This window comes from Myodes glareolus, chromosome 10 (genome assembly GCF_982192425.1).
Source record: "Myodes glareolus chromosome 10, mMyoGla1.1, whole genome shotgun sequence".
In the NCBI taxonomy this organism is placed as follows: domain Eukaryota; kingdom Metazoa; phylum Chordata; class Mammalia; order Rodentia; family Cricetidae; genus Myodes; species Myodes glareolus.
Window position 1 is genome coordinate 23,307,021 of NC_142035.1, and position 27,701 is coordinate 23,334,721.

The 27,701-nt window shown below is 48.6% G+C and overlaps 1 protein-coding gene across 1 annotated transcript in view; it reads left to right on the plus strand.

Annotated features, from left to right (window-relative positions):
- Positions 1-17,932, plus strand: part of Uqcc1 (ubiquinol-cytochrome c reductase complex assembly factor 1) — an 87,156-nt gene extending 69,224 nt beyond the window's left edge. The window contains exons 8-10 of the mRNA XM_048431572.3: positions 5,842-5,919; positions 13,015-13,128; positions 16,308-17,932. Of these exons, the coding sequence (XP_048287529.1) occupies positions 5,842-5,919; positions 13,015-13,128; positions 16,308-16,442 (327 nt within the window). The 3' untranslated portion in view covers positions 16,443-17,932. The remainder of the gene's footprint in view (positions 1-5,841; positions 5,920-13,014; positions 13,129-16,307) is intronic.
- Positions 17,933-27,701: the final 9,769 nt, after the last annotated feature.

The following is a 27,701-nucleotide window of genomic DNA, read 5'->3' on the forward strand; positions in this document are numbered from 1 at the left end:
GTGATTCTGTCAGTCACATTACAGTGAGTGGCCTAGCCAGTCCTCAGTTTTAGTTTTGTTACCACATCTGTTTGTCACTGATATTTCTCTGACTTTTCCATAAAATTCATTCTTAAGTATGATAAGCTAAAACAACTGCTAAAACCCTAAAAGTAAATTTTTACCTGATAATAAAACTTTTTCTTTTATAATAATTATTTTAATAATATTTCATGTGTTTGGGTATTTTGCCTGCACGTGTATCCCGAGATTGGCGTTAACAGTTAGGAGCCAGGTCCCCCGAAGGACCACCAGGCTCTCACTGAGCCGTCTGTCTGGCTCGAGTGATAGTAGCTTTTTTAGAAATTTGTCTAATTATGGTTATGTTGTCATATTTCTGGGTTTAGGAGTGGATTAGCTGCTTTCATTTTTGCTGTGAGAATACCCAACCAAAGCAACTTAGTAAAAAAGGTGAAGAAGCCATGGAATCCAGAGCCAGATGACCAGTCTGTGCACCTGCAATTAGGAAAAGATGGTGCGTGTGGTGCTCGGCTTGCTTTCTCCTTCCTTCAGTCCTGGCCCTCAGCCCAGGGTATGGCGTGTGCGCACGTGCATACGCGCACACACACCCCTCACATATACAAGTGCACACATATGCACATGTGCATTCAGGACAAACACACACTTTCAAGAAGGGTCTTCTCTCCTTCATTCAGCTTACCCAGGAACTACGAGATGATTATAAATCCAGGCAAGTGACACGAAGATTAACCATCAAACGTGAGTTTGGTTTTTTCTTTTTTGTGGTTCTGGATATTGAATCCAGGGCCCTACTGAGCTACTTGTTCTGGCCTGTGTTTTATTTGGAGACAGACAGTAAAGTTGCTTAAGCTGATCTTGAACTCACTCTGTAGCACAGGCAGCTCTTGAACTTGTGATCCTCCTGCCTCAGCTTCTTGTGTCACATCACTTGGGTTACAGGCCTGCACCACCATCCTCATTCACATTTCTGACTTCCTATTCTGTGATCAGAGATTTGCCCTGACTCTGGTTTCTGCTCACTTAAACTTTTCCTTCCATTACTTGTTTATTTTGGCAAATGAGCCTGCTTTGACCTTATCAAATCTTGTCTTGTTCTTGTGACAATTTCTCCACTAATTTTGAGTTGTTTCCATTTTACCCCTATATCCAAAGTCCAGAAGTGAACAACCTTTGCTTTGTGTGTGTGATTCTTCACGTAACAGCATCAGTTAGGTTGGAGGAGCCACAAGTGGACAGAGTTCTAACTGTAAGGTATAGAGAAGACCTAAACATGAGGACATCATCAAACTATGTAATGTATAAAAATCCTTTCCCATCAGTCATTACCAACACAGATTTTAAACGAAAGCCTTCCCAGTCATTTCCTTTTGAGCTCTGCACTGCAGAGCCATTGTTAACACAGACTCTACCAGGCCAGCGATGACACCTCTGTTCGGACCACGCTTGCAGCTTGTCAAACGAGCTACAATCCAAAGCCTCCGAGGTACTGGGATTACAAAGCATGTGCTGCCATACCTCACATCTTTTCTTGCTTGATTTTTTTTTTTTAGTAACCCTAAGGAAATGCCTGCTATGTAACCATTCAGGAATCAAGGCTGCTGGTTTTGTGGTTCTCATTGCCAACCATGTACCTTGCTTTTCATACATTATCAGGTTAGATTTTAAATATTGAGATCTCAGTGAGCAAAACTTGGAATTTTAAGAATGGAGATAAAATGGTCCCCTCTCAGAGTTCATTAGGAAGGATGAATTGGGCTGATATGCATAAAGCTTTTGGCATACTTAGTACTTCATAATAGCTAATTGTGTGACCTATTCCCAACCTTGAATCATTCATGGTACCTGTAGTTTGGGGAGAACTATTTTGGAGGCATGGTCTTTAAAGATGAGAAGGGACCAGCATCCCTTCCACTAGTAAAGACAAAAAGGACTTCTGTTAGTGTGGCTAAGAACAAGGGAGCACAGCACAGCCGTAGAACTGGCAAGGTTGACTCCGATCAAGGCCTAAAATGAACGTGGGAAGACCAAAGGGAGTGAGGTCGGAAAAATCCTGAAGTCCCTTCCAGTGCTCAAGAGGCTAAACCAAGGTCTCGTTCAGTCTCTGCACCACGGTCTATTCCTCTGTTAAGCGTAAACATCTTTAAGGGCTACAGCAGTGAGAAGGGGACGGGGCAGAGAACTGGCCTCAGATGAACTGCCATCTCGAAAGCTCACATCCCTTCCTGAGAGTACTCCCATTAATTAAGCATGTGCCTGTGAGATCCCTTCTTGCCTGTGCTCCTTGTTGGCTGTCTCATTCATTAACCTGCTGATTAGTAACCCCGAACACTTGCACCCCCTGTTTTTTGCATTCCCCTTTTAATATACTGTGCTGTTCCCCCGGGACATAAACTCCAGGACCCGTCCCTGGCCTGTTCATGTTTGTTTTCTTTGCCCCTTGTGCCTGCCTCTGCTGTAACATTTGTAGTATGTGTTAAGTAATCCTTAAGGTAACATTTTTATTATGTCATAAAAAGTGCATGGCAAATATATTATAACTCATGGACTTTGTTTAAAAATGAACGGATAATTTATTGAGTGTGTTACATGAGCCTTACTCCCTCCCCCACTTCAGCAGAGACCTGCTGCTCATTTAGCCTAGCCTCCTATTGAGCGCTCCCACCCTGTGACATGCTGCGAAAGCAGGGCCATGGTTGGCTAGAAGTGACATCATAGTTTATGTACTCAATAAAAATTTAATTAAGTCATTACAGGAATTGCAGTCATCATTTAACCCTCTGATTTCTTCTGTTTAGTTTATTATTAAACATTCAGTAATAGCAGTCATCGAATCCTGATGGCTTATAAAATATCTGCATGAATTTTAATAGCTTAAATAAATGGGAAACTATGAGTAACTGACATAAAGGAGCCTTTCCCATGTGGTGGCTCAGTATGTATGGGTTTTCATAAAAAGCAAAGCATTATGGACAGGATAAGATTTTAATGAGCAAACAGCCCAACACCATCTTCTGCAGGGGGATCTGTGTATTCATAAGCAACATGCTCCATATAGAGTGATCTAGCACTGGGGAGACAGGGACCCTGCACACCAGCAGATAAATGCTTAAGTGAAGGGGTGGAGTAGAATTGGGGTGCGGCAGAGGGAAGCTCTAGCATCAAGGGCCTAGTGGGGTGAGTCTAGTGACTCCATTGCTGTCATTTCGTCTGCTGCCTACAGACGGTGTGCTGCAGGAGAAGCTTGCTTGCACTGGCTTCCAGAAAGGGACCTGGGTGGTGACATTAGAAAGCCATTCCTAGCTGTGGCGGTTTGCCCTCTCTCTGTAGAAGTGGTGGGGAGCTCCCAGGAGGGCGCTGGAGTAGAACCTGGCTACCACGGGGCTCCTGGCTGTACTTTCCTGAACTTTGCTCTCCCCAGGCAGCAGCAGCCGGCCATCTTCCCATGAGTCGATGCAGTTGTCCCTATCTGGACCTCTCTGGAGAACAAGAACCAAGCTTTGCAGAATAATATTTGGGGGATCTTTGGCAATACCCTTCAGGTGGTGAAGTGGGGCCGTTTGCTCCGCTCTAACCCCGCTCTGATGGTAGCTTGCTGTGTAGCCTTGGCTCTGTCTCTTTTCGTGTTCGAGCCTCATTTCACCATTCATTTCCTGGGGGTCACTGGTCCAGGTGATCCCCGAAGGCCCTTTCAGCTTCAACGCTAGTTGGCATGATGCGGACCGTAAGCTAACTCTGCCGACTGAGCAGCTTTGGTAAATGTTTTCCTAGGAGTGGTGCCTTGCCTTATGTTGGATGCCCCTGGCATGCTTTTTTGGCTCTGGTCATCTTGTACATTTAGAAGAACAACTAGTCCCTAAGTAAGGAAGAACCCAAGTATGTTGACCTCTTGTCCTCACGTGACAGAAGGAACTCTTAACTCTGGCCTATTCTGAGTCTCTCACTACGGCACATTAGATGAAGCAGTAAGAAGAAATATAGTAGTATATATTTCTGGAATTCCAGAAACAGGAAAGGTGCTTCAGCAAAAACAAAAGAATTTGTGTCATTGGAGAGGGCATGCTATGAGTGGCCCTTGCTTTTGTTTGTTTGTTTGGGGTACTGAACCCCCGGCCTCACACATGCTAGAAAAGTACTCAGCCCTAAGCGCCATCCCCAGCCCTGGGTGGTGACCTTGCACGGAGTTATTATGTTATGCCTGTCTTAGCCCCTGTCCTGGACCAGGTGTTTGGGTGCCAAAATGATTCAGTCCTGTTTCTTGTGACCCAAGCTTGAGTAGCTCACAGACTGGTGGGAAAGACATGGATATTAGCAGCTCCAACCATACTGTATACCTAGGGGGAGAAATGCACACAGAACCCTGAGAGCACAAAGGAGCAGCGGCTAATGTGGCCTGGCTTGGAGGTGGGGAGGAAAGGTCATGGCTTACACTCCCAGCTACCAGCAATCTCATATTTTCCAGCCTCGAACCTCACAATTCTCTCTTCACTGTTGTCCATGACTGTAAAGCACTGGAACTGCTTTTGGTTTTAGTTTTGTGTAAACAAGCCAGGTCTTACTCACAGTTCCGTGTGTTTGCAGAGTTAGCTACCATTTACCAAGACTTCCAGGGTATGTTGTTAACTTAATGAATGAATGCAAACGGACTTCTGTGCTCTTGAAAACAGTTTTTGTGTGCAGGGCATTTAAGAAGACAAAATAGCCTCAGAGAGGTTGGCTTGCTCAAGACCGCATCCAAAATATATACCAGAGTTAGGTTTTCTGAGTCTAAACCTAAACCCTTTTTGCCTTTTCTGACCTCCAGAGACCAGTTATGAGCCCCAGGATAAAAGTCACTCAGTCTTTGATTTATTGTGTGTTATGCTTTGAATGTAAACTGTCCTCCTACAGGCTCATGTGTCTAGACACTTAGTTTCTAGGTGATGGACCTGTTAGACTGTGGAACCCTTGAAATGGCAGCTACCTGGAGGGGGAGTATTGCAGGGGGCCAGATTTTGAGGAGTACAGTGGGGCCTCACCTCTGCTCCAAGCTTTCTGCTTCCTGACCCACCAAGATGTGAACTAGCAGCCTCACTTTCCTGCCATTTGCCTACAGCCACATCTTCCACTGCTCAGTGGACTATGTCCTCTCAGAACTGTGAACCAAAATGAATCCTTCCTCTCTTAGGTAACTTCACGCAGGTATTTTACATACATATACATATTAATAAGATAATAATAATTTAAATTACATTTACTTACTGATGTGTGTGTGTGTGTGTGTGTGTGTGTGTGTGTGTGTGTGTGTGTGTGTGTGTGTGTATGGAGGTCAGAGAACAACCTGTAGGTGTCACTTTTCTCCTTGCATCATGTGGGTCCTGGGGACCCAACTCTAAGTTGTCGGACTTGATAGCAAACACCTTTGCCTGCCCAACCATCTCAGTGGCCCTTTTGTTGTTTTTGAGACCTGGTCTCATGTAGCCCAGGCTGTATGGCCTTGTTATGATCTTGAACTTGACCATGCATTCTTACGTGTACACACACACCACAGCAGGCATTACAGTAGTGGGCCTGTTTTCCTATGCTGGGCTGTGTGGTCCTGTAATCAGACTGTTTCTGATCCTTTGTGCTGATCAGCACTAACGCAAAGCACACATGCAGTTGAAGGTTGAGTCAGTAAAATGAATGTAGTTTTGAATCAAAACCTGAACGAAGTGACAGTTTCGTTGTGGAAAATCTTGACAGCCGGGGACTTGGAAATGGACTGAGTCCCTTTCTCTTTCACACCCTATGACAGCTAAAGACATCATGCTTTTCCTTACTTTCTTACCTTTGTTTTTGTAGGTTAATTCCTATCTCCTAAAGAAGAACATGGCCCTCATGACAAACAATTTCTATGCAGCAATCTTGGGATATGATGAGGTAAGATCATTTGCCGAGCCTCAGGCCCCAGTGGCTCCCCCAGCAAAGGCACACCAGCCTTCGTCCCTCTACCCCTCTTCCTTCCCTTTTAAAGATTTTTTTTTTAATGTGTATGTGTCTGTATGAGTGTCTGGCACATGTGTGTGAAAGTGCATGTCAGTACCCGTGGAGGCCAGGAAAGGGCATCAGTCCCCTGGAGCCGGAGTTAAAGAATTTTAAGTTGTGAACCACGCAGTGTGGACCACAATCAGTCCCGTGTGTATGTACATGTGCACGCGCGTTTGTGTGTGTGTGTGTGTGTGTGTGTGTGTGTGTGTGTGTGTACCTGCAGAAGCCAGAAGAGGGTGCTGGATCCCCTAGAGCTGAAGTTACAGGCGGTTGTGATTCACTGATTTGTGTGCTTAGAACCACACTTGTGACCTCTGTAAGAGCAGCAGATGCTTGTAGCCGCTGAGCCATCTCTCCAGCCTTTGAGGGGAATGTGTGAAGGAAGCTTTGAGGACTATATTCTCTACTTGCCATTTTTGCTTACTATTAATTCCTTCACCTTCTTTGAGTGCTTGGGGAAAGAGAACATTGTATAATTTGGTCAAGCCTTTACCATGTTAGCACTGAGTGTCTGCCGAGTGCTGGATGGAGCCAAAGGCGAATCAGACACTGCCATGGTCCTGGCTCCTACAGAGAATGGCACCCATGTAAAAAGCATGACCCGGGGGACAAATGTATACTGTTGTATTTTTTTCATTTTAAGGCAGCACTTTATACTCGTTTTTGTGTATGAACTTTTTGCCTCTATGTATATATGATCCATGAGTGCCTGTGCAGGTCAAAATGGGGCAATGGATCCTCTGGAACTGGAGTTAGGATGGTTGTGAGGATGGATGTGGAAGCTGGGAATTGAATTCAGTTCCTTCGCAAGGGCAACAAATGCTCTAAACTGCTGAGCCGTCTTTCCAGCATCCAATATGCTCTTTTTTATGTTTTCTTTTTTTTTTTTTACTTTTTAATATTTATTTATTATGTGTACGATATTCTGTCTGTGTGTATGTCTGCAGGCCAGAAGAGGGCAGCAGACCTCATTACAGATGGTTGTGAGCCACCATGTGGTTGCCGGGAATTGAACTCAGGACCTTTGGAAGAGCAGGCAATGCTCTTAACCACTGAGCCATCTCTCCAACCCTCACTTTTGAGGTTTTCAAGGCAGTGTTTCTCTGTGTAGCCCTGGCTGTCCTGGAACTCCCTCTGTAGACGAAATTGGCCTCAAACTCAGAGATCCATTGGCCTCTCCCTCTGCCTCTGCCTCCCAAGGGCCGGGATTGAAACATGGCCATCACACCTAACTGCATATACTCATTTTTAAAGTTCACAAAACTGTACATACCTGCTTGAAATACAAATAAAGACCTAGTTCTTCTCCAACCCCGAAGGAGAAGTCATCATAGATCATTGAGTCTCCTCCCAGGTGTCCCCTGTGCACAGACAGCAGTCCCTTGCCTCTGTGCCAACGGGTTACGCCTACACACTTTTCTGTAGAGTGCTTTATGCATGGAGCTATGCGTGTTGAACAGACAATCTCAAACTGAAAGTCTGCCCAGTGAATGCCAGTTCTCCATTTCCTCCTCCTCCTCCCAGTCCCTGGCAACCACTATTTTATTTTCTGTTTCTCTGAATTGACTAGGAATTCGTGTGAGTAGAATCTTACAATGTCTGCTCTTTTGTGGCTGGCTTATTTCACCCAGAAGTGTGTCTCCAGGTTCGTCCACATTGTGTGTCATTTCCCAACCCTCAGCTTTATTATGGGAATTTCAAGCATGTGGAAAAGCTAAAAAGGTGGTGTAATGAACACCTGAATACATACTCCCAGCGCTCATCGTACCTCGGCTTTTTCTTGATAAACATTGTGCTTTAAACTCATTTTGTGGCTAACTCCCGACTTTGTGCAAGCCCCGCCTCCTAGGAAAGGATCCTGACCTTCCCCAGGCTGAGCCACCTGCTGTGGCTGCTCACAGCGCTTCCCAGCATTAACTGTCTGTCACCTGGCTGGGTGTGGGTTTCTTCGGGGAAGTGACAATGCCCAATTGTTTCTGGTGTCTAACACAGTGCTTGGCATGCAATGCGGAGGGGAAGAAATGTACAGAGTAGGGCTGGGGTGTAGCTCGGCAGGTAGATTCCTTGCCCAGAATTCACAAAGCCCTGGGTTTGCTTCTCTGAACTGAGTGAAACTGGGCATGGTGGCACATGCCTGCAATCTCGGCTGGCATGTTCTATCATCAGTTCGTTCATATTAGGGATTGAGCCCAGGGCTTTATGCATTCTAGGCAAGCACTCTGCCAGCTGAGCTATGTTTCCAGCCCATTTTTTAAGTCTCCTGCTTCATTGTTTGAGAATTTCATGCACACATATCATGTGTTTTGATTAAATCCACCTTCCATTCCCTCTCCTACAATTCCCCCGCCACCTTTCCCTTCCAACTTCATCTGCCCTCTTTCTTTTCTTTTCTTCTCTTTTCTTTTCTTTTCCTTTCACTCCCCTGAGTTCACTTGTTGGTGTCTGTATGTGCATGGGTCTAGGACTGTCTGCTGGAGCCTTCATGTTCTGCACCCAGGAGACACTTTAACTCCAATTCCTAAGCCCCTCTGAAGGCTTTGATCCAGTAGGAGCCACCTGGTTCATCAGCAAGCACCCAGGTGACATGAACAGGAAAGCTTGGAAAATATGCTAGTTACCCGGGATACTTCCTAGAAATTTCAGTGGCAAGAATCCATTACCCATAGTTTCTGTCTTAACTGGTATGGGTTGACAGCCATAGATGTAAAAGTTCCCAAGGGGCTGGAGAGATGGCTCAGCAGTTAAGAGCACTGGTTGCCCTTCCAGAGGACCCGGGTTCAATTCCCAGCACTCACATGGCAGCTCACAACTATCTGTAACTATAGTTCCAGGGGACCTGACACAGACAAAACACCAAGGCGCATGATAAAAAATTAGATAAAAAAGTCCTGAGTTCAATTTCCAGCACTCACATGGTGACGCCCAACCATGTATATATAGTGAGATCTGGTGCTCTCTTCTGGCCTGCAGACATACATGCAGGCAGAACACTGTATACACAATAAATAAGTAAGTAAATAAATAAAATTTTTGAAAGACTGACTTATGTATGTATGTTTGTGTATTTGCCTGCGTGTAATGTATTCACCATGTGTATGCCTGATACAGCGGAGGCCAGAAGAGGGTGTCAGATCCCCTGGAACTAAGTTCACCACCATATAGGTGCTGGGAACCAAACTCAGATCTGCAAGTGCACTGAGCCATCTCTGCAACTCACAGAGATCCTCCTGCCTCCATCTCTTGAGTGCTGGGATTAAAGCTGATCCTGTCTATTCTGTTTTGTTCGGGGTTTTTTTTGTTTTTTGGTTTTTTTTGTTTTGTTTTTTAACAGAGTTTCTTTAGTAACCCTGGATGTTCTGAAACTCACTCTGTAGACTAGGCTGGCCTGGAACTCCAGAAATCCACCTGCCTCTACTTCCCAGGTGCTAGAATTAAAGGCGTGCGCCACCACTGCCCAGATGTTCCTCCCTGTTCCTATAGGCCACTTCTTTGCACGCTTCTTTCCTAAGCTCTCTAGATCTCTCTGGCTTTTACTCTTCATTTCACCATTTATCCATCCATTTAACGGTGGTTTTTGGCATGTTTATCACATGTGATAGATGAGGAATATGTTGGTGAATCAAACATGGTTCAATCTCTTTCCCGTTGGCGTTACTGAGACAGGTGGCTCACAAGTCAGTACTGAGTAAGCAGAAGCATGTTTGACCACTAATAGAGGGCACTGATGGAGGCTATCAGTGGAGGATATAGTTGGGCCGGGAGGAGCTCTCCACGGACTGATCCAGAAGTAAGGACTGAAGAATGAGGAGGCAAAGGCAGCAATGGATTGTGGTCTCACCAAGGAATTTAGCATTTGTTCACTGCCCAAGATTTTGCTCTGTGCTACCTTCTCCCTTCTGGATTGCAAGCCCCTGAGAACTGAGCCCAGTCGCTGGGACTCTATGCTCTTAGCATTGTGGTAGGCACATAGTGGGAGTCGCCACTCCAGGGCCGTACCATACCTCCCTCTGTTACTCTAGACCTAGACACCCTAATTTCCTAAGGAATGCCTTCTCTTATGCCATGAGGTAAACAGTGGGCACCCTACTAGACTGTGGGAAATTGGCCCTGCACCCTAATGCTTGGTACCTTTCTCCTCTTCTGCTTCTTGCCCTTCAGATTTGCACACTTGAATATGAGTTCCTAGCAGTCTGGTGGGAAGAAGGCAGCAGCTGGGTCTGGTGTCGGAGTCTGCCGTTTTCAGCACTCTGGATCTGTGCCAGGGCTGGGTCATGGCTAGGCAGGCCCCATCCCCTGACCTCAGCGATGCAGGCAGGTTCCTCTTTCAACCCCTGAATCTCAGTGCTTATCTTTTGAGTGGGGGTAATGATACCTGTGCTTTGTGGTGCAGGTAATCATTAGACGCAAGCTGGCAAAGAGACCTGGTAATCTGGAACAGGTTCTTTGAAGGGCTAGCACCTCCTGAGTCCCCCTCTGCCCTCTAACTGCTCAGGACCCCTCTGTATGGATTTGCCCTGCCCCAGGTATCTCCCCACAGCTCCGGGGCTCCCTGATTGCAGCAAGCTGTGACTCCCCTTGCTTCTCTTTTTCTGGGCTCTGCTCATTCTCCAATCCCATTTGACACTCCATCTCACCTTCCCATATCACAGAAGTGGGTCTCTGCCAACAGCGTCCCGCCTGTGCCCAGGGCACTTCACACACAGGCGGGCTGTTGTGTTACAAACAGCTTGCGGGAGGACGATGTGCCTGAGCTTGTCCTTGGCCGTCGTTGCCATCTGCTAGAAGAAGCGGATTTCCCCAGCTCAGCCGTCACACCAGGGCAGCCTTCAGCTGTGGAACTGGGGGAGTTCTTTAGCGGAAGGCACCTCAAGCAGGTGGAATGCTTTCCACCTGTCTGTTAACTCCTTGCACGTAGGTTGAACCTGGAGTCAGCCTTATATACCATAGGGCCATGAGACTAGAGCACTGTATTACGTGGACAAAGTGTCCCAGTGGCTTTGTTATCCTTTCTAGGCAGAGAGCCTCCCATGGACATTGTCTCTTGATTCAACTCTGTGGGATAGGAATTAATCAGGCTCAGCTAAGTGAGAAACTGAGGCTCCAGAGGGGCTAAGGGCTTTGCAAAGGCCACACTACCATAAAGCGACAGAGCTGGCATTGAACTTAGGTAGTCTGGCTCCCAGACCCCACTGTCGTCTCAACTCTGTTAGCTTCCAGCTAAAGCGTACTTTTGTTGATTGTACCCAATACATATCACTTTTTAAGATGGCTTTGTAGCCTGGCACAATGGCACATGCCTGTAATTCTAGTACTTGGGAAGTGTAGGCAGAGAGGGTCGGGAGTCCAAGGTCTCCCTTGGCTATCTAGAGAGTTTGAGGGCAGCCTTGGGTACATGAGACTGTCACAAAAATCAAAAGGCTGTGCTAGAGAGAGTTACCACCAAGCCTTCTGGGTCAGGCTGGATCCCAGGGCCCACCTGGTGAAAGGAGAGAACCAAACCTTGCAAGCTTGCCTCTGCCCTCCGCAGGCTCTCTGTGGCGTGTGCACGCCCATACCCACATGCATGCAGAATCAATAAGTGTAATTATTTTTAAAAAGCCTTTCCTTTTTGTGTGGTGGTGCTAGGACTCCAGGGCTTTGAAGACACTAAGCAAGTATTCCACCACTGAGCCACACCCCCAGGCCACATTACCTCATCTTTGTAATTCGAGGATGTTGTAGGTAGAGCAAGTATTTTCTTTCACCTCTACCACGCAAGTCCTGGGGCGATAGCCATGTACCACCCCACCCCTTTTAGAACACTGTTTCCATCCCTCTGAGCTTCCAAGAAACCCTAAGACTCCGGTTTAGCCATAACCATTGACCCCGACTGTGACAGACAGAGCTCAGACTCGGTCCAGCCTTCTGAGTCCAAGGCAGCGCTTCAGTTCCGTGTCCTACTTTGGCACAAAGGCAGAAGCACTTCTCAGGGCCTTTCCCTTCAGTTGCCTTCATCCTCCCTGCCCTAGAGGTCTGAGCTAGAAAATGGCTGTAATTGGCCTCTATAATAATATCTGGGCTTCCAAACAGAGTTCCCAGTGCCAGTAGAGGCAATATCGGGCACACAGACAGGTTCTGAGCATTGCCCTATGCAGCTCTTGTGGCCCATGGCAAACCTACAAACAGCCTGTTCCTTTCCTCGGTGTCTGGGCCTGTCATTGCCAGATGGGTGACAGCAAAGGCAAGGTACCGAGTTCCCTTTCCCAAAGAGCCAGCCACCTTGCAAATATGTGACCTTGGACCAAACAAGTGTGAGCAGTTCGCACCCATCCCCATGCCCAGGCAAACACAGACTTGCGATGCTGCCAGCTTGCACCTTGTGAACAGCAGCAGAAATACAGCTACTACACTACCCTTGCTGGGTCCTGCAGACATTCATTGCCTGCTCCAGAACAGTGGGTGTAGGTGACTGGCCATACCTGGAAGGGTCCAGCAAACGTGAGTGTCAGCTCTGCATTGCCTTAGCTAGTCCTCCTCCTGTATAAAAAATATTGAGGGGCTGGAGAGATGACTTAGTGGTTAAGAACACTGACCATTCTTCCAGAGGAGCCGGTTTTAATTCCTAGCACTCACATTATAGCTCACTGCAATTCCAGTTCCAGGGGATCTGACACCCTCTTCTGGCCTCCATGGGTAGCAGGCACTCACGTGATATACATGCAGCCAAGCCCTCATATACATAAAATAAAAATAAAATTTATTTCTAAACAAAGAAGAAACACTCAGGAGGCAGAGACAACACTGTGAGTTCTAGCCTGGTCTGCAGAGCAAGTTTCAGGCCAGCCTGGTCTACAGAATGAGTTTCAGGCCAGCCAGAGCTACACAGTAAAACCCTGTCTCAGCAAACCCCTGCCCACACTTTAAAAAAAAAAAAAAAGTTGTCTCCTGTTCAAACATCCCAGCTTTTGTATCACAGCTCTGCAAGACATGTCCTGTTCTGTGTTGTAGGGGATCCTTTCGGATGATCGTGGACTGGCTGCTGCCCTCTGGAGAACCTTCTTCAACCAGAAATGTGAAGACCCTCGGCAGCTTGAGTTGCTGGTGGAGTACGTGAGGAAACAGGTTAGTGGCCTCTCCCTGCTCGCGGCTGGTGGAGTATGTGAGGAAACAGGTTAGTGGCCTCTGCCTGCTCGCGGCTGGTGGCATATGTGAGGAAACAGGTTAGCGGCCTCTGCCTGCTCGCGGCTGGTGGAGTATGTGAGGAAACAGGTTAGCAGCCTCTCCCTGCTCGCGGCTGGTGGCACTTGAGTCCTCCCGAGTGCATGGTGCTAGCATCTTGGAAGGTCATGAGAGGCCGACTGACCAGGAGCTGGTTTAAGGGGTTCTGGTCCAACCACATCAGCAGCAAGCACTAATGAGAATGAGCATCCTTCCTTCCTTCCCTCCCTCCCTCCCTTCTTTCCTCCCTTCCTTTCTCTTCCTTTCAGACAAGGTTTCATGTAGCCCAGACTGGCCTTGGATTCCTGATCCTCCTGCCTTCATCTGTGAGCCACCAGGCAAAGCTTAAACATGAACGTCTTTGACCAGGCGTAGTGGCACATGGGAACCCCAGCACTTGGGGAGCAGAGGCAGAGAGGTTTCTGTGCGTTCAAAGCCAGACTGTTTGATATAGAGAGGGTTCCAGGACAGCCTGCGCTACATAGTGAGACCCTGTGTGTGTGGGGGGGGAGGGGGGACGAGACAGCAAAACAAACAGAAAACGACAACAGTGAGGAACGAGCACACTTTGTGTCTGGCTGTGAACAAAGAATGAGCACCTTTAGTGTCTAGCTGTGAACCAGGCTGAGGATCCCAGCAGTGGGGACAGAGAGGAAAGGAAGAGCCTTCTCCTTTCGGAAAGCCGCAGTATTCATTTGCTGTTTCATTACCTGCTGGTGCCAGGTGCTGGGCTAAGTACTATGCTCTCAGTCCTGGAAAATGTGGCATGAGGCATAATGTCACCCACTGTGCCTGTCTTGTACCCATTTTGTGCCTGTGTGGATTCCTGTACTCCTGATTGCTGGTAGAACCAGGCTCCAGGCAGCACCCGACAGATGCTTCTCCAGCTCTCCCCACCGGCTGTTCTGCACTATCAAGCAGGGTCCCCATGCCAGGTCCCTACCCCTCTGGCTTTTCAGGATTCCTGACCCCAAGGCTTCCAGGAGGAGCTCCTTGTAAGGAATGCTTGAGCACGGGGCAGAATTACTCCTGCTCTCCCGCCCTAGATCCTGCATGGATTAGAAACACATGCCTTCTGCATGAATGGATTCACTCATCCTGAGGCGGGCCATGGATGCTTTTCTGGGGTCTCCCAGTGGTTCACCCTGCACGACTGGCCTCAGAACCCAAGCTGGGTGAATCATTTAACCACTAGAGGCCACAGCTGCTCCAGACAGCTCACCAGCTTGAGCTGTCTGTGAGTCACACCTTTGCTTCATGGACTTGGCCCCTGAGGCTGAAGGAGCATCATGCCATAGTAATCCTTGAGTTCACCTCCATGGCCTTGCTAATGTCCAACAAGCAGGACAGGGAAGGCCAGATCCCAGCTCTGGAGGAGACAGGCTACTGGGACTAGGTTGCCTGATATAGAGCTGGCGTGCTGAGGCTGTTGGTAGCCAGAGCGTAGGGAGCCCCAGAGGCCAACACTGCCATTGAACTGTTCTTCAGATCCGCCAGAGCCAGGGCGAAGGCACTGTGGCTAGAGAGCCTCACCCTTAGACAGGAGTTGAAATTGGCAAAGTAAACACTTTTTTTTAGAGACCCACCCATTCTTTCCCATCTGTCCTGGTGGGCTTGTGCCAGAGGCCATGACAAGGCACAGCCAGGTCCTCTCTCCAGGGGGCCCAAAAGGAGGGTTTGCCATAACTAGTGTCCCTCATTTGGCCCCCTTAGAAGTGGGCAGTGGTGGGGCCCTAAGAAAGCAGGGAGCTTCTGATGGGGACACAGTTCTGTCTTGCCTGAGCACACCTGCCGTGTCAGGCCTGGGCTGAGCAGAGTGCAAGGAGCCAGACAGGCACACAGGCAGCCCTGGAGGCAGTTGGCCAGTCCGTAGTGTGAGCTGGGTTCAGGAGGGTGCTGGGGAAGCCAGAAAAAGGCATGTTCTGACATGGTGTGTCGGGGCAGCCCGGGAAGCTGGGCCTTGAGCCATCTCTGGTCCCACACAATAAATTGGTTACTATTTGGTAACCCATCTACAGTTAAAGTTAATCCAGGATGTAGGCAAAATGGAGGCGCTCAGGCAAGAACTGGAGGAGCTGGAGCCAGGTGCGGCCTGTGGCGGAGTTGAACGCAGACCCGGGAATGCTAGACTCTTGGGTCAGAGGCTGGGCTAAGTTCAGGAGGCAGTCTCAAAAGGAAACAGGAGCAGTGTGCTCTTGGAAGAGGAGATGATCCAAGGCCTAAGATGAAGCCCTTGTTCTTTCTTGCTCTCCCCATAAGGGAGCCTGCCCTGTGGGGCAGGACAAACTGGACCCACCAGGCAGCATCAGGACCATGAAAAGATGAAGGTGTCAAAGATGTTAAGAAAACTGTTGGTGGCCAGTATTCTGCATGCACTTCACTCTCCCCCGTGCTTCGTAAGATACACATTTCCGGCTGCTCTCGGACAAGGGGACAAAGTTTCAAAAGTGACCACTTTGTGCAACACCACCAGTGACAGGCAGAGTAGACAGGATAACTGCTGGAAATCATCCGTTCTACCTTCTTGGCCTGCAAGAACTTGTAATGAGGGGGTAGCAGAGGTACAGCGTCCCTCATAGGGGATGGGTGGAGCGGGGATACGTGATAGGAATTTCCTAAAACATCGTCAGTGTGATTCCCTAGGTCAGTGGCTCTCAACCTTCCTGATGCTGCGGCCCTTTAGTGGGGCTCCTCACATTGTGGGGACCCCACCATAAAATTATTTTGTTGCAGCTGGGTCATTGCTACTTTGTAACTATAATTTTGCTACTGTTATGAATTGTAATGTAAATACCTGATATGCAGGATATCTGATATGTGACCCCTTTTAGAAGGGTTGTTCGCCCCAAGGGGTCACATGACCCATTCGTTGAGAACCACTGTCCTAGGCCATTATTTCTCCAAATCCCCTTAGAGCTGTAATCTGGGAGCTGGACAGTCAGATTGCCACCACCACTCCCTCCCCTTCTCTTCACTTCCTTCCTCTCTCCTCCCCTCCCCTCCCCTCTCATCTCCTTAGGGAAGCTGTCTTTGCCACCCCCACTTATGCCTTTTTTCTGTCCCCCTGTTCTCTCTACTTCCAGATGCAATACCTGGACTCCATGAATGGTGAGGATCTGCTTCTGACAGGGGAAGTGAAATGGCGCCCTCTGGTGGAAAAGAACCCACAAAGCATCTTGAAACCCCATACTCCTACTTACAATGATGAGGGCCTTTGAGACACTGGCCCCTCTGGACAGTTAGCTGGCTGGCTTGGAGGAACCTCCATGGAAGAAGTGCCTGTTTGTCCCAGGACCCTGAAGAAGGTGGCCTGAACTGACTTTTGAACAGCACCTGTTGAATACTCAGCTCATTTGTGTTGAGTTTCTTCTTCTGAGCCCAGGAGTCTGATCCAGTGGGGGTCCTGCTTTTGTGTGTGTGTGGGGGGGGGAATCCTCTTGCTCTTCGGACATGTTACCTCCCTTAAGAGAAGCCCCAAGCACACTTCCCAAGTCCCTTAAGCAACATGTGACTGAGAGCTTTTCCAGAAGGCTGAGGAAGGGATGGGTTGGTTAGAAATGGGGCTCACTCACCCAGGTCCCCCTGTGCCTAGGAGCAGTTTCTAGTGCTAAGTCAAGACGGGTAACCATATACTGGCCCCTAGCTGTGAGCCATGGGGTTGAAGTAGCCATTAAAAAAAACAAACTTATTTCTGCCATGGTTCTTCTTTGTTCCAGGGTCTTTTAGACACATAGGGAAAGCCGGACATGGCACATGTCTTTAATCCCAGCACATGGGAGGCAGAGGCAGGCTAATCTCTGAGTTTGAGGCCAGTTTGGTCTACAGAGTGAGTTCCAGGACAACCAGGGCTACACAGAGAAACCGTGTCTCAAAAACAAAGCAAAGAGAAGAAACATAGGCCAGACGGTGGATGCTCCCAGCTCAAGAATTAGCTCCAGTTGCTCTCTGCCCCCGCTCCTGCCTCCAGTTCACAGAGAGAAGTCCCTGTTGGGGCAAAGCACAGTCTGCCAGGCGCATTCTCTGGGACCCAGGAGGCCTCTGTGGGCCGAGGGGCTTGTCACATCCTAAGTCGTTTAGAAAGAGGTCTTGAGGACAAAAGTCCCCTTGTCACCCACAGTGGACGGGGAAGGAATGCTCTGACTTTCCCCTCTCAGCCTCCTTTGACACGGGATAGCAAGAACATTCTTCCTTACCTATTGGTACCATCCCAAGCCCCAGCCAAAGCCCGGTTTCCACCCCCTCCCCATCTTCTAAAGCATGTACTGGAAGGGGCACCTGGTCTGAGCACTTAGGGGGCCTGTGCTCTCCTCTCTGAGAGCTTGGGTCATCTCTTGGAAGGTTTTCTGAAATTAAGGAAAGGGGATGGGTCCTGTCGTGCCCCTCCCTCCCCCATCCAGCTTCCTTCATTGAATTGCTATAAAATGAGTCACATACAGAAACTCTATACTGTGCGCTATACGCCACTTCTGTGAAAACATTACAAATCAAGCCGCCTTCCCTTGGTTTATTTAAGATGCTTTTGTTGCAAGCGGGGCTCTGGAGTGAAGCGTCCTCTGTGAGTGTGAGATAATAACACCTTGTAACTCATTACATCTGGGCACTATTTACACAAACCAGAGGCGAGCCAGGCAGGAATTTGCTGATTAATTTATTTTTAATGGAGTGAAGTATGCCACGCACCAAAATAAACTTTCCTGTGTGTACCTAACTGCTCCTGGAATGGATGGAAAAATTAATGGGACAGATTTTGGCTCCTAACTCTGCACATTAATTCATATATAAAAGTTATTTGAGCGTTAACCCATTTGCTGCCCAGGGCAGCTCCCCAGCCACAGATCCCAGCGCATAGCACCAGTTCAGCTACTGGGCTTGCTTTCTTGTCAGGGAACCTTGAGTTTGCAGCCATTTAAGGATCGCTAGGGCCCATCCTGGTGCCCTTGTCCACCTTTCTCAGCTTCTGTGTTCATGCAAACCCTAGCTGAATCCAGCAATGGAAAATGGCCCTCGCTTGTAGAAATTGTATCCACAGAGTTCGGTGTTAGGATCCAGCAACTCTTAGCATGGAGCTGGGTTGTGATTCCTGGGGTCCTTATTCATGACCATATGCATCAGTTGCCACACCACCCTGCCATCTTCAAGCTAAAACTCGGGTACTCAGTAGGCCACAGGCTCTTAGGTTGACTCACACCCGCATCCCTGCCCGAGCACAGTGAGTCACTTGGAGTTACCTGAAGAGACCATACCATGTTTCCTCTACCTGGCCCTCATTCCTCCTGGTGCTGACTGAAGAGATCTTAACCTTCCTGAGTGTCAGCTCCCCACAGGATTTCCGGGGTGCACCGAATGATGCCCTCTGCTTACTTAGCACCCCTCTAAAAGCAGAGTGGCCGCCGTGTTGGGAGGTCACTTGCTGTGCACTGTCTTAGGTCTGTGTGCAGCTGGTAAATAAGCGAGGGTAAGTGAACAATTAAGTCACTCGCCGTCTGCAAGCCCAGCAGAAAGAGCCATTGGGCCAGCCTCAGTTCATCTCATTTTAGCACTGACACTGAAATATCAAGCAGCTCCAAACCCAGAAGCTCCATTTAAACACTTTTCTACTTAGAAGAAAAAAAATGTAGCCCAAACAAGTGGAAGACATTATTTTCGGTCCCCAGAAGACTGCTCTTCGGGAATTATTTTTGTCATCTTTTGATATAATTCCACTTCCAGAAAGGGGTAGAACTAAGAGACAGTTATTTAAAAAAAAAAAAAAAAAAGCTGAGCATGGCTGAGGCATGGTTCTGAGGCTAGCCTGAGCTACAACATGAGACCTTATCTCACTAAAAGGCCATCAAGACAGTTCCGTGGGTAAAAGTGGCTTGCTGCTGACCCCAGTGACCTGAGTTTGATTTCTGGGACCCCATATGTTAGGGGAGAACTTTCCTGCAAGTTGTCTCTTGCTTCCACTCTCCATGGCATAGGTGACCCCTCACACACGCATGCGCACACACACACAATAAAAAAAATAAATAAGGAAACCATGAAGCAAAGCAAAGTTCAGAAGATAAAATGCGAGTATGAAAAGGAAAGATGGGAAATAACTATACTAGAAGTCCTACCCAGAAAAATTAAAACCCCATGACTTTCATGGGCTGGAGAGATAGCCCAGCAGTTAAAATCACTGTCTTCTCTTCCAGAGGACCTGAGTTCAAGTCCTAACACCCACATGGCAGCTCACAACTGTCTGTAACTACAGGGGATCTGACACCCTTGTACAGACATAAAAATTTAAACAAACAGAAATCCTGCCAAGGCTCCCAGGACAACACAGGCGATTACTATTGCTCTTCATTGTCCATTAGAACTAGATGGAAGACCCAGTTGCCAAAGACACAAAGGTCAGTTGTAGGACACCGAGAAATGAAGTTAGCTGAGCTGCAAGTGTCCTCCCTCCTGGTCAGCTTTCATGGAAGATGCCCGCAGTGAACCCTGTGAACTGCAATGCTGGGCAAGCTGTGCCCACTTGTGCAATCGCGGCATGACTGTTCAAGGGTAACCAACTGCTTTCTGATTGGATTTGAGATCCACTCCATAAGAGTGAATCCATGACATCTATAGACCTGCTCAAAAGTCCATGGCTGAGGAGGTCATAGGCCTTAGGGTGAAACCTTGTGCTGTTTTGCTAAATGGACATGCTCTCAAACTGCCATCTGAATACTTAATTTACCCCATAGATTAGTACTGCTCTTAACCTTGGTCACAAAGCCACTGTTTGCAGGGAGCGGTGGCTGGTGCAGGGGATCATAACTGGTCAAATGCAGAACAAGTTAACTGCTGTGTACTTAGTCTTCAATGGAACATGTAAGGGCTAGAAAGATGCTGTAGTGGTTAAGAGCACCGGCTGCTCTTCCGGAAGACCTGGGTTCGATTCCCAGCACCCACATAGCAGCTCACAACCATCCGTAATCCAGTTCCAGGGGATCCAGTGCCTCTCTGGTGGTTGCAAACACCAGGATGTCATGGAACATCTGTGTCAAGGGTCAGGTAATATCATGGAAGTGGGCGGAAGAGCTGGAGAACAGGGGGGATCGCTGTCTTCTAGACATGGCCGTGCCAAACAGGACGGGGGCTCAGAGACATCCCATCCTGGGTGGAGGGGGGCTTTTCAGGCCCATCCCCTTCCTGAGAAGCAGGGCTGGAGGGGAAGCAAAGCTTTCCTTCAGCACTGCAGCCACTGGTGAGTTGCCCTGCCCCAGGGAATAACTTTACACCCAGGCTCACCCAGCGACCCTAATTAAACCCCACTGGCTCTCAAACAAAAATCATGAAAGTAGAGGGGGGCTTGTTAGAAAGAAGGTTCAGCACAAGTAAGGGGGTGAGAGTAATGGGTGAAAATACACTACATATGTGTATGAAATCATGTTTTAAAAAAGCCCTACTACATACATGTATGAAATCATGTTGTTGTTTTTGTTTTGTTTTTGTTTTTTTGTAAAGCCCTGCTTTTGGAGTATTTGGGAGGTTGAGACAGGAGGATAACAAACTGGGGGCCAGGCAGCCTTAGTCACAACACAGACCATGCCATTCCCACCAAAAGAGAAAAACAAAGCAAAAAGCCAAGACGGCTCATCACCAGCACCCACCTGATTCTGGTTGGTAGGCCTTTGGTTTTTTAAGTGTGTTCTCGGCAGTTCTATGATAAGCATCGTCCTCAGCATGTTTCCTGATCACAGTGAGGGTTTAAGGCTCAGGAGGCCTGGAGAGTTACCCATGGTTCCACTTCATACCACAGGGTTGTAGGACTCAGCCCTCTCCCTGGACCACACTGCCTCCCTCAGGTCTGCAGAGATCTGCAGTTGGGTATAAAACTTGGCCAGGAGCTTCCCCACGGTCAAAGGTGGGAAAGACTGCCTCAAGATTGTGCTGTCCCTGTCACAGGAAAATGTCTACTAGTGCATCGGGAGACAGCATCTTCCCTAGAGGTGTCCAAATGAGGAGCATTGAGCAATGAGGTGGACAATAAAAGTTCAAAATAACTGATATCGAATTTCTGCCCTGTGACAGACACATTTGTCACCTCTGTAGGAGCAGCAGGCGGGGTGGCACACGTCTTTAGTTTCCAGCACACCAAGGGCAGAGAGGCAGGTGCATTTTTGGAGTTTGAGGCTAGCCTGATCTACGTAGAGAATTCCAGGTCAGCTAGAGCTATGTAAGGAAAACCTGTCTCAAACAAAAAACACGCACAGACACATGGAAGTGGCTAGAAAGATGCCACATCAGCTAAGAGCCCTTACTGCTCTTTCAGGGGACCCAGGTTTAGCTCCTTGCATCTACACTGGACAGCTGACTCGAGCTCCAGGGAAGGGATGCTATCTTCTGGCCTATGAGGGAACACTCGCACACACACGGCCTTCACACACACACACACACACTCACACACACAAACACACAAATTCTACTTAAAATGTAAAGCATTTGCCAGGTGATGGTGACACACGCCTTCAATCCCAGCACTCAGGAGACAGGCAGGTGGATCTCTGTGAGTTCGATGCCAGCCTGGTCTACAGAGTGAGTTCCAGGACAGGCTCCACAGAGAAACCCTGTCTCAAAACACCAAAAATAATTAAGTAAATAAATAAAGCTTTTGAGCCTCCTGAGCTTGAATGTACATATGCACAACTGGAAAATACGCGGGAATTCAAAATCAGAAAAGCAGGGGTGGGGACGGTTGCGATAGAAAGAACGAGGAACCGGGAGGTGAAGGTCTGCTCAGGTGAAGGCGTGGGACAGGAGCGGACTCCTGGCCTCTCGGGAAAGAGAAGAAGGGGTGCCTGGGGGTGGGTCTCGATAGTGCACCATTTGACAGACAGCAGTGAGCTGTCCCACTTTAAGGATCGCAGCTTGACAGGGACAGAGAGGCAGAACAGGGCCAGGATGCATTAGCCTCTTGCAAAAAAGGGAATCTACCCATCTAGGCTCTGGTCCTGGGAATGGCAGAGCGAATTCAAAGGGACACTTATGCCGGAACTGCTCTTTGTACTGAACGTACCGACGATGCAGAAAAGCCGGAGACTTTAGGAAGCCGCTCTGCTGCTGTCTGACCACAGAAAGCTGGAAAAGCATCCTCTTGGTTGAGTTCTATCCATATGATAATTACAGCACTTGAGTGAGGTGTGGCAGGAACGACCACCTCACCATGCAGTAGGGGAAAAGGTCCACTGAGAAGAAAGCACTCACTGTGCAAGGTGACCCTGTAGCAGACTGGACAGTGACATGCCTTCTGCGCCCTACCTAATTGCTCTCTGTGCAGTTTGGGGTACCTGTCTGGGGAACCAGGATGGTGGGAAGCGGACACAGGCAGTAGAGATGCTCTGGAGAAGGCAGGACTGGACATCAAGATGAGTGGGACTGCCAGGTGTGGTGATGTACACCTTTTATCCCAGCACATGGGAGGCAGAGGCAGGTGGATCTCTGAGTCTGAAGCCAGCCTGATCTGCTGAGTGAGCTCCAGGACAACCAGAGTTACATAGTGTGATCCTGTCTCAAAAAAAAAAAAATAATAATACAAAAAAATGAATGAGGATACCAACAAATCTGTTTTGAGTATGGAGAAGACGTGTAGTCATGAAAGTGAATGAGTGCCCAGGGCAGGGAGGTGGCAGCCTCAGAAGAGGTGGTAGGAAGAGCAAGGATGGGCATAGGAGGCAGGGTCTGGAGAGGAAACTGAGGGTATGGGGAGTGTTAAGTCTGGAGCATAGCCCCCAGCCCCTGGCATCCATCCCAGCCTCCCTGGCCTGGGAGTTGCTTTAGTCTGGACTCCAAATCCCAGCATGCCAGGTCCTGACACTCCCACAGGGTATTTAAGTGGACTCCCAGAGGAGAAACACATGGTTCCAGGTTTGCATGTGCTCCCCGCTGCTCTGCCTCCCTGCCATACGCTCGGCCACCTGAGAGCACCGTACTTAATAAAACGATGGACGTTTTGATTTGGTTTGATTTGACCTAATTGGATTCCTTTGCACCGGCAGAGCTGCCCCTTCTTAGGATTTTTTTTCTTAACAGGGAGAGCTTCTGGAATGACTTCCCATGTGATCTTGTTGCAGCATAGGGGCCAGAGAGTAAGCCAGGGAGGTTTAGGAGTTTCAGAATATTCTAAGAACATGACTGACCTTTGAGAGAATGCAGCAGTTTGCAAGAGGTCATGGCAGCACGTGGGGACATCGTTTGAGTCTTTGGAGATGTGAACTGAGAAGAAATTCTGCTTAGTTGAGTAGTAAGGATTTCCCTCGAATGTTAGGGACTCTGGTCATTAATCCCTCTCAAAAACTGAAGTCTGCTTTCATGAACAAGAAACACCTCTGGCCCTGTAGAGGTGTTTTTATGTGTGTGTGAGTTCAAGGTGAGTTCTGGGAAGGTTCTGGGTGCTAGGCTCGCCAACAGTGGCTCAGTGAGGCCCGCAAGGACAGGTGTGAACAGGGACAATCATGGCTGGGGTCTTTTGCCTGGCTGTATGTCTGTGTACCATATGTGTGCCTAGGGCCTGAAGAAACCAGAAGAAGGTGTTGGTTCTCTTGGAACTGGCGTTACAGATGGTTGTGAGCCACCATGAAGTTGCTGCACCAAATCCGAGCCCTCTGAAAGAGCAGCCAGTTAACCATTAATCCATCTCTTTCTCCATCCCCTCTTTTCAGTAAAGTTTCACTGTGTAGCCCAGGATGGCTTGGGATTTGCTATGTGGACCAGGCTGGCCTCAGACTTACAGAGATCAGCCTGCTTCTGCCTCCCCAGTGCAGGGATTTATTACGTGCACCATCACATCAGCTTGAACCCTTTCTTTCTTGAGATGAAAGATTGCAGGAACAGAAGGGAGACAAGGGATTCCTGAAGGGAAACCTGGGAGAAGGAGGAGGAGGCTGACTGTTAGCCCAGAGAACCCAGAGTGTGTCTACCATTGCGGGTAGCCGGGAAGGGAGCTAATGGATCTACTGGGAACAGATGGCACAGCCGCGATTGGTTTTCGTTCTTCCCTTGGAAGTAGCGCTCCTGCTCCTGCTTCCCTGTCCCCGCCCACCACCAGCCTCTCCCGCCCCACTATACCCATCATGCCTTGCCTACCCCATCTACAGCCTTTGGTCTTAGAGAGGGGTAGGTCAGACCTCAGATCCACAGCCGTGATTCTCCGTACTCACACCTGCCCTTGTGCTAACCACCCAGCAGAGGCTTTCTGGGGACCTCCCTGAGCTATGTTGGTGAGCCTAGGACCCAGAATCTATCCAGATCAAAAGCCCCTTTCCAGAATGTGGAGGGGAAGATAAGGAGTGGTGCCGCAGAGAGCCTGCTTTCTCTAGAGCTCCAGAATGGGTCATGGATGCTAAGCCCCAAGCACCTGGTTTATACCTTGGTTTAATCCACAGTTTATAATTATTTATGAGTCTATCTTTCTTACCCAACTGTGAGCTTTTCCAGGGCAGATGCAAGCTCTTACTCATCTTTGGGAACCCCCCACCCCGTAGTAGCTGAAAGTAGACAATAAATCCATGTTGGGGAAACTGGCCCGAGGAAAAAGGAAAGGGGTGGGCAGGGAGAGGTGACTGCGTCTGTAACGAGGGACTGAAAGGCTCAGTAAATAGTTTCTTCCTCCTCTCAGGTTCAGAATGGATGAGAAATGAGACACCAGACCGATGAACTAGTATTAGGATAAGACTGCTCAGAGAACATCAGATTCGCTGACATCCCCACAGAACTAGGCATCCTGCCCTTCCACGACAACATGGATTTCCTCCTTGCAGAGACAGGATTCCTTTGTGAGTTTATACTGAGTTAAGTATACACGGAACATGCTAACTTTCCTTGAGGCAGAAGGGGGTAGGGAAGAGAAAAGGAGAAGGAGGAAGAGAGTGAGAATGAATCAAAAAAGACAGAGTCCAGCTCCTCCCCAGCCCTCAGCACACAAGCCGGTTCCTCTTCCTTGGGAAGGAGAGGGAGGGGTGTTAAGGGTGCTGAAGAGGGGATGGCCCTCTCAGATGTCTCCTCCTACAGAGTGAAGTGGGAAGTCCCTACTTTCCTCTTCCGGAAACATGAGTGAGGACAGGTCTCCCATTGCTGGACGGGGTCAGATGGTTGGACAGGGACAGAGACTGGTAGGGGTATGTGGGAACTAAGCAGGGCCCTAATATCTCACAGTCACTTTTCAGAAAAAAAAAAGAAAAAGCCAAAATGTCCAGCATGCTGGGGAGGTTCGTGAATATTCGCGTGTACACACACGTGTGCAGAGGAAGGGATGATCTTGCCTCCTGTGATAGGCCAGATCCTTGAGGCACTGGTGGTGGTGGGCCACCAGCCACAACCCACTGACATGACTGGCAGCCATCTTGGCCTTTAGGGCCAGTTTTGGGTCTACAAGAGACTGGCTAGAAAGAGATCTTCTGGCCCCTGCTCTTCATCTCTCTTCAGACCCACATCCGACTCCGGCCCTCCCACAGCCTGAGAAGCTCAGGTCCAGAGAGACTAGGACCACTCTGGCAGGCCCTTACCACAGATTTACTCCTTAGATTTCCCAGTGAAGACTGTGCCACTGGCCTCATTTTACAGGTTTATCACCTGTGACTCAAAAGGTGACCTCACCCATTAAGAGGAAGAGCCATTGTTCCAACCACCAGGGGATCTGACTCAGCTAGTTGGCACACCCATGTCCCCTGGTAGGCTAGCCCTGGGTCTCAGCCCCTGGGGATTTCAGGATGGGACAACAGAAAAGTTGGTGACCTTCTGGAGACCCATGTGGCACTCAGTGAACCAGTCACACTTAGCTGGGCAGCTTTGGGCCCCTCTTACACACTGGGTGACTTCCTAAGCATCCTAAGACTTGGCTCTTATATCTTTCCAACCCCAGGGTTTGATGTGGCTCTGGGGATTGTCCCCACAGTCTCTTGCTAGACTCCTCAGACCCCACCTTCCAGGACATTCTGGCCTTCTTTCCCCAGCTCGGAATGCTCTACTTACTGTCCCACATTGGCTGGAGGCATATTTATATGTTTGTTTGGTTTTGAGATAGAGTCTCACTGTATAGCCCTGGCTGGCTTGTAGCTCACTTGGAACTTGCTATATAAACCAGGCTGAGATCCGCCTGGCTCTGCCTCCCAAGTACTAGTACGAAAGCTGTGTGCCACCACACCCAGGTTTGTTTTGTTTTTATTTATTTATTTAGGCTTTTTGAGACAAAGTGTTGCTATGTAGTCCAACAGATCTCAGTTTCAGCCTTCTTGACTTAGCCTCCTAAGTGCTTGGATTATTGGTCTTTTTTATTATTATTGCTGTTTTGAGACAGCAAATAATATTGCAATAATAATATTATTGCATTTTTGAGACAGGGTTTTTCCTGTTGCTTTGGAGCCTGTCCTAGAACTCTCTCTGTAGATCAGGCTGGCCTGGAACTCACAGAGATCCACCTGCCTCTGCCTCCCAAATGCTGGAATTAAAGGTGTGCGCCACCACACTAGACCTGGCAGAAGCCTCTTCTTCTTTACTATCCAGCTCCCGCCCGTCTCTGGGACTCTTCCACATTGCCCCCCCCCCCAAGCTCCGCAGTGACAGTGTGTGGCTAACACTGGTACATCCTGCTGCTGGAGGACTACAGCGGACTTCTGTCCCTCCCTCCACAGGGCAGCACCTGCCCAGGCGCCACTCAGCTTGAGACAGACGACAGACAAGACTAAGTGGCCCCCAGGAAGGCCAAGCGTTGCCAGGAAGGCGTCGGACACTCCCTCTGGACAGGAAAATATTTTCGTTCCTCCTAATGACAGTCATTAAGGGGCCTGTGCCACTCACACTGCAGCCATAGGCTGAGCTTTGGTCGGTCAAGTGGCTCCCAGCACCCTAGGCCCAGCCCCAAGGCCGGAATCCACCTGTCTACCCTCCCATTGCCCTTTACCCACCAGGGCCAAAGGGAGGAGCAGCTGTCTTTCAGCCTTGGGCACCTAGGTTTGATGTGCACTCTATAATTGCTAGAATGTCAGGGATTCTTAGGACCCTTTTCCTTTCACCTCACCCTCTCACCCCACCCTTTGTAGCTACACACAACAACAACAACAACAACAACAACAACAACAACAAACCACATAGTCCAAAATTGGAGTCAAGGGCTACCCCACTAAACCAAACACTGAGTAACCAAACAAATCTCCACACAGATGTGCAAAGTTAGGTACACCAGCATGCACTTCAAGGCAAACACACAAGCCCACAGACCTACAGTGTGCACACATACAGTCATGCTCAGATGCGGTTCTGCATGCATGGTTATGCGTATATATTCATTTAAATAATATGAAATTGCCAGCATTCGATAACCTTTTTATCTTACAAAAATAGAATGTAGACAGACATGGTGATACATACCTGTGATCCCAGACCTTGGGGAGCAGAGGCAGGAGGATCAGGAATGGAAGATACATAGCAAGTTTTGAGGCAAGCCTGGGCTACATGAAACCTGTCTTGAAACC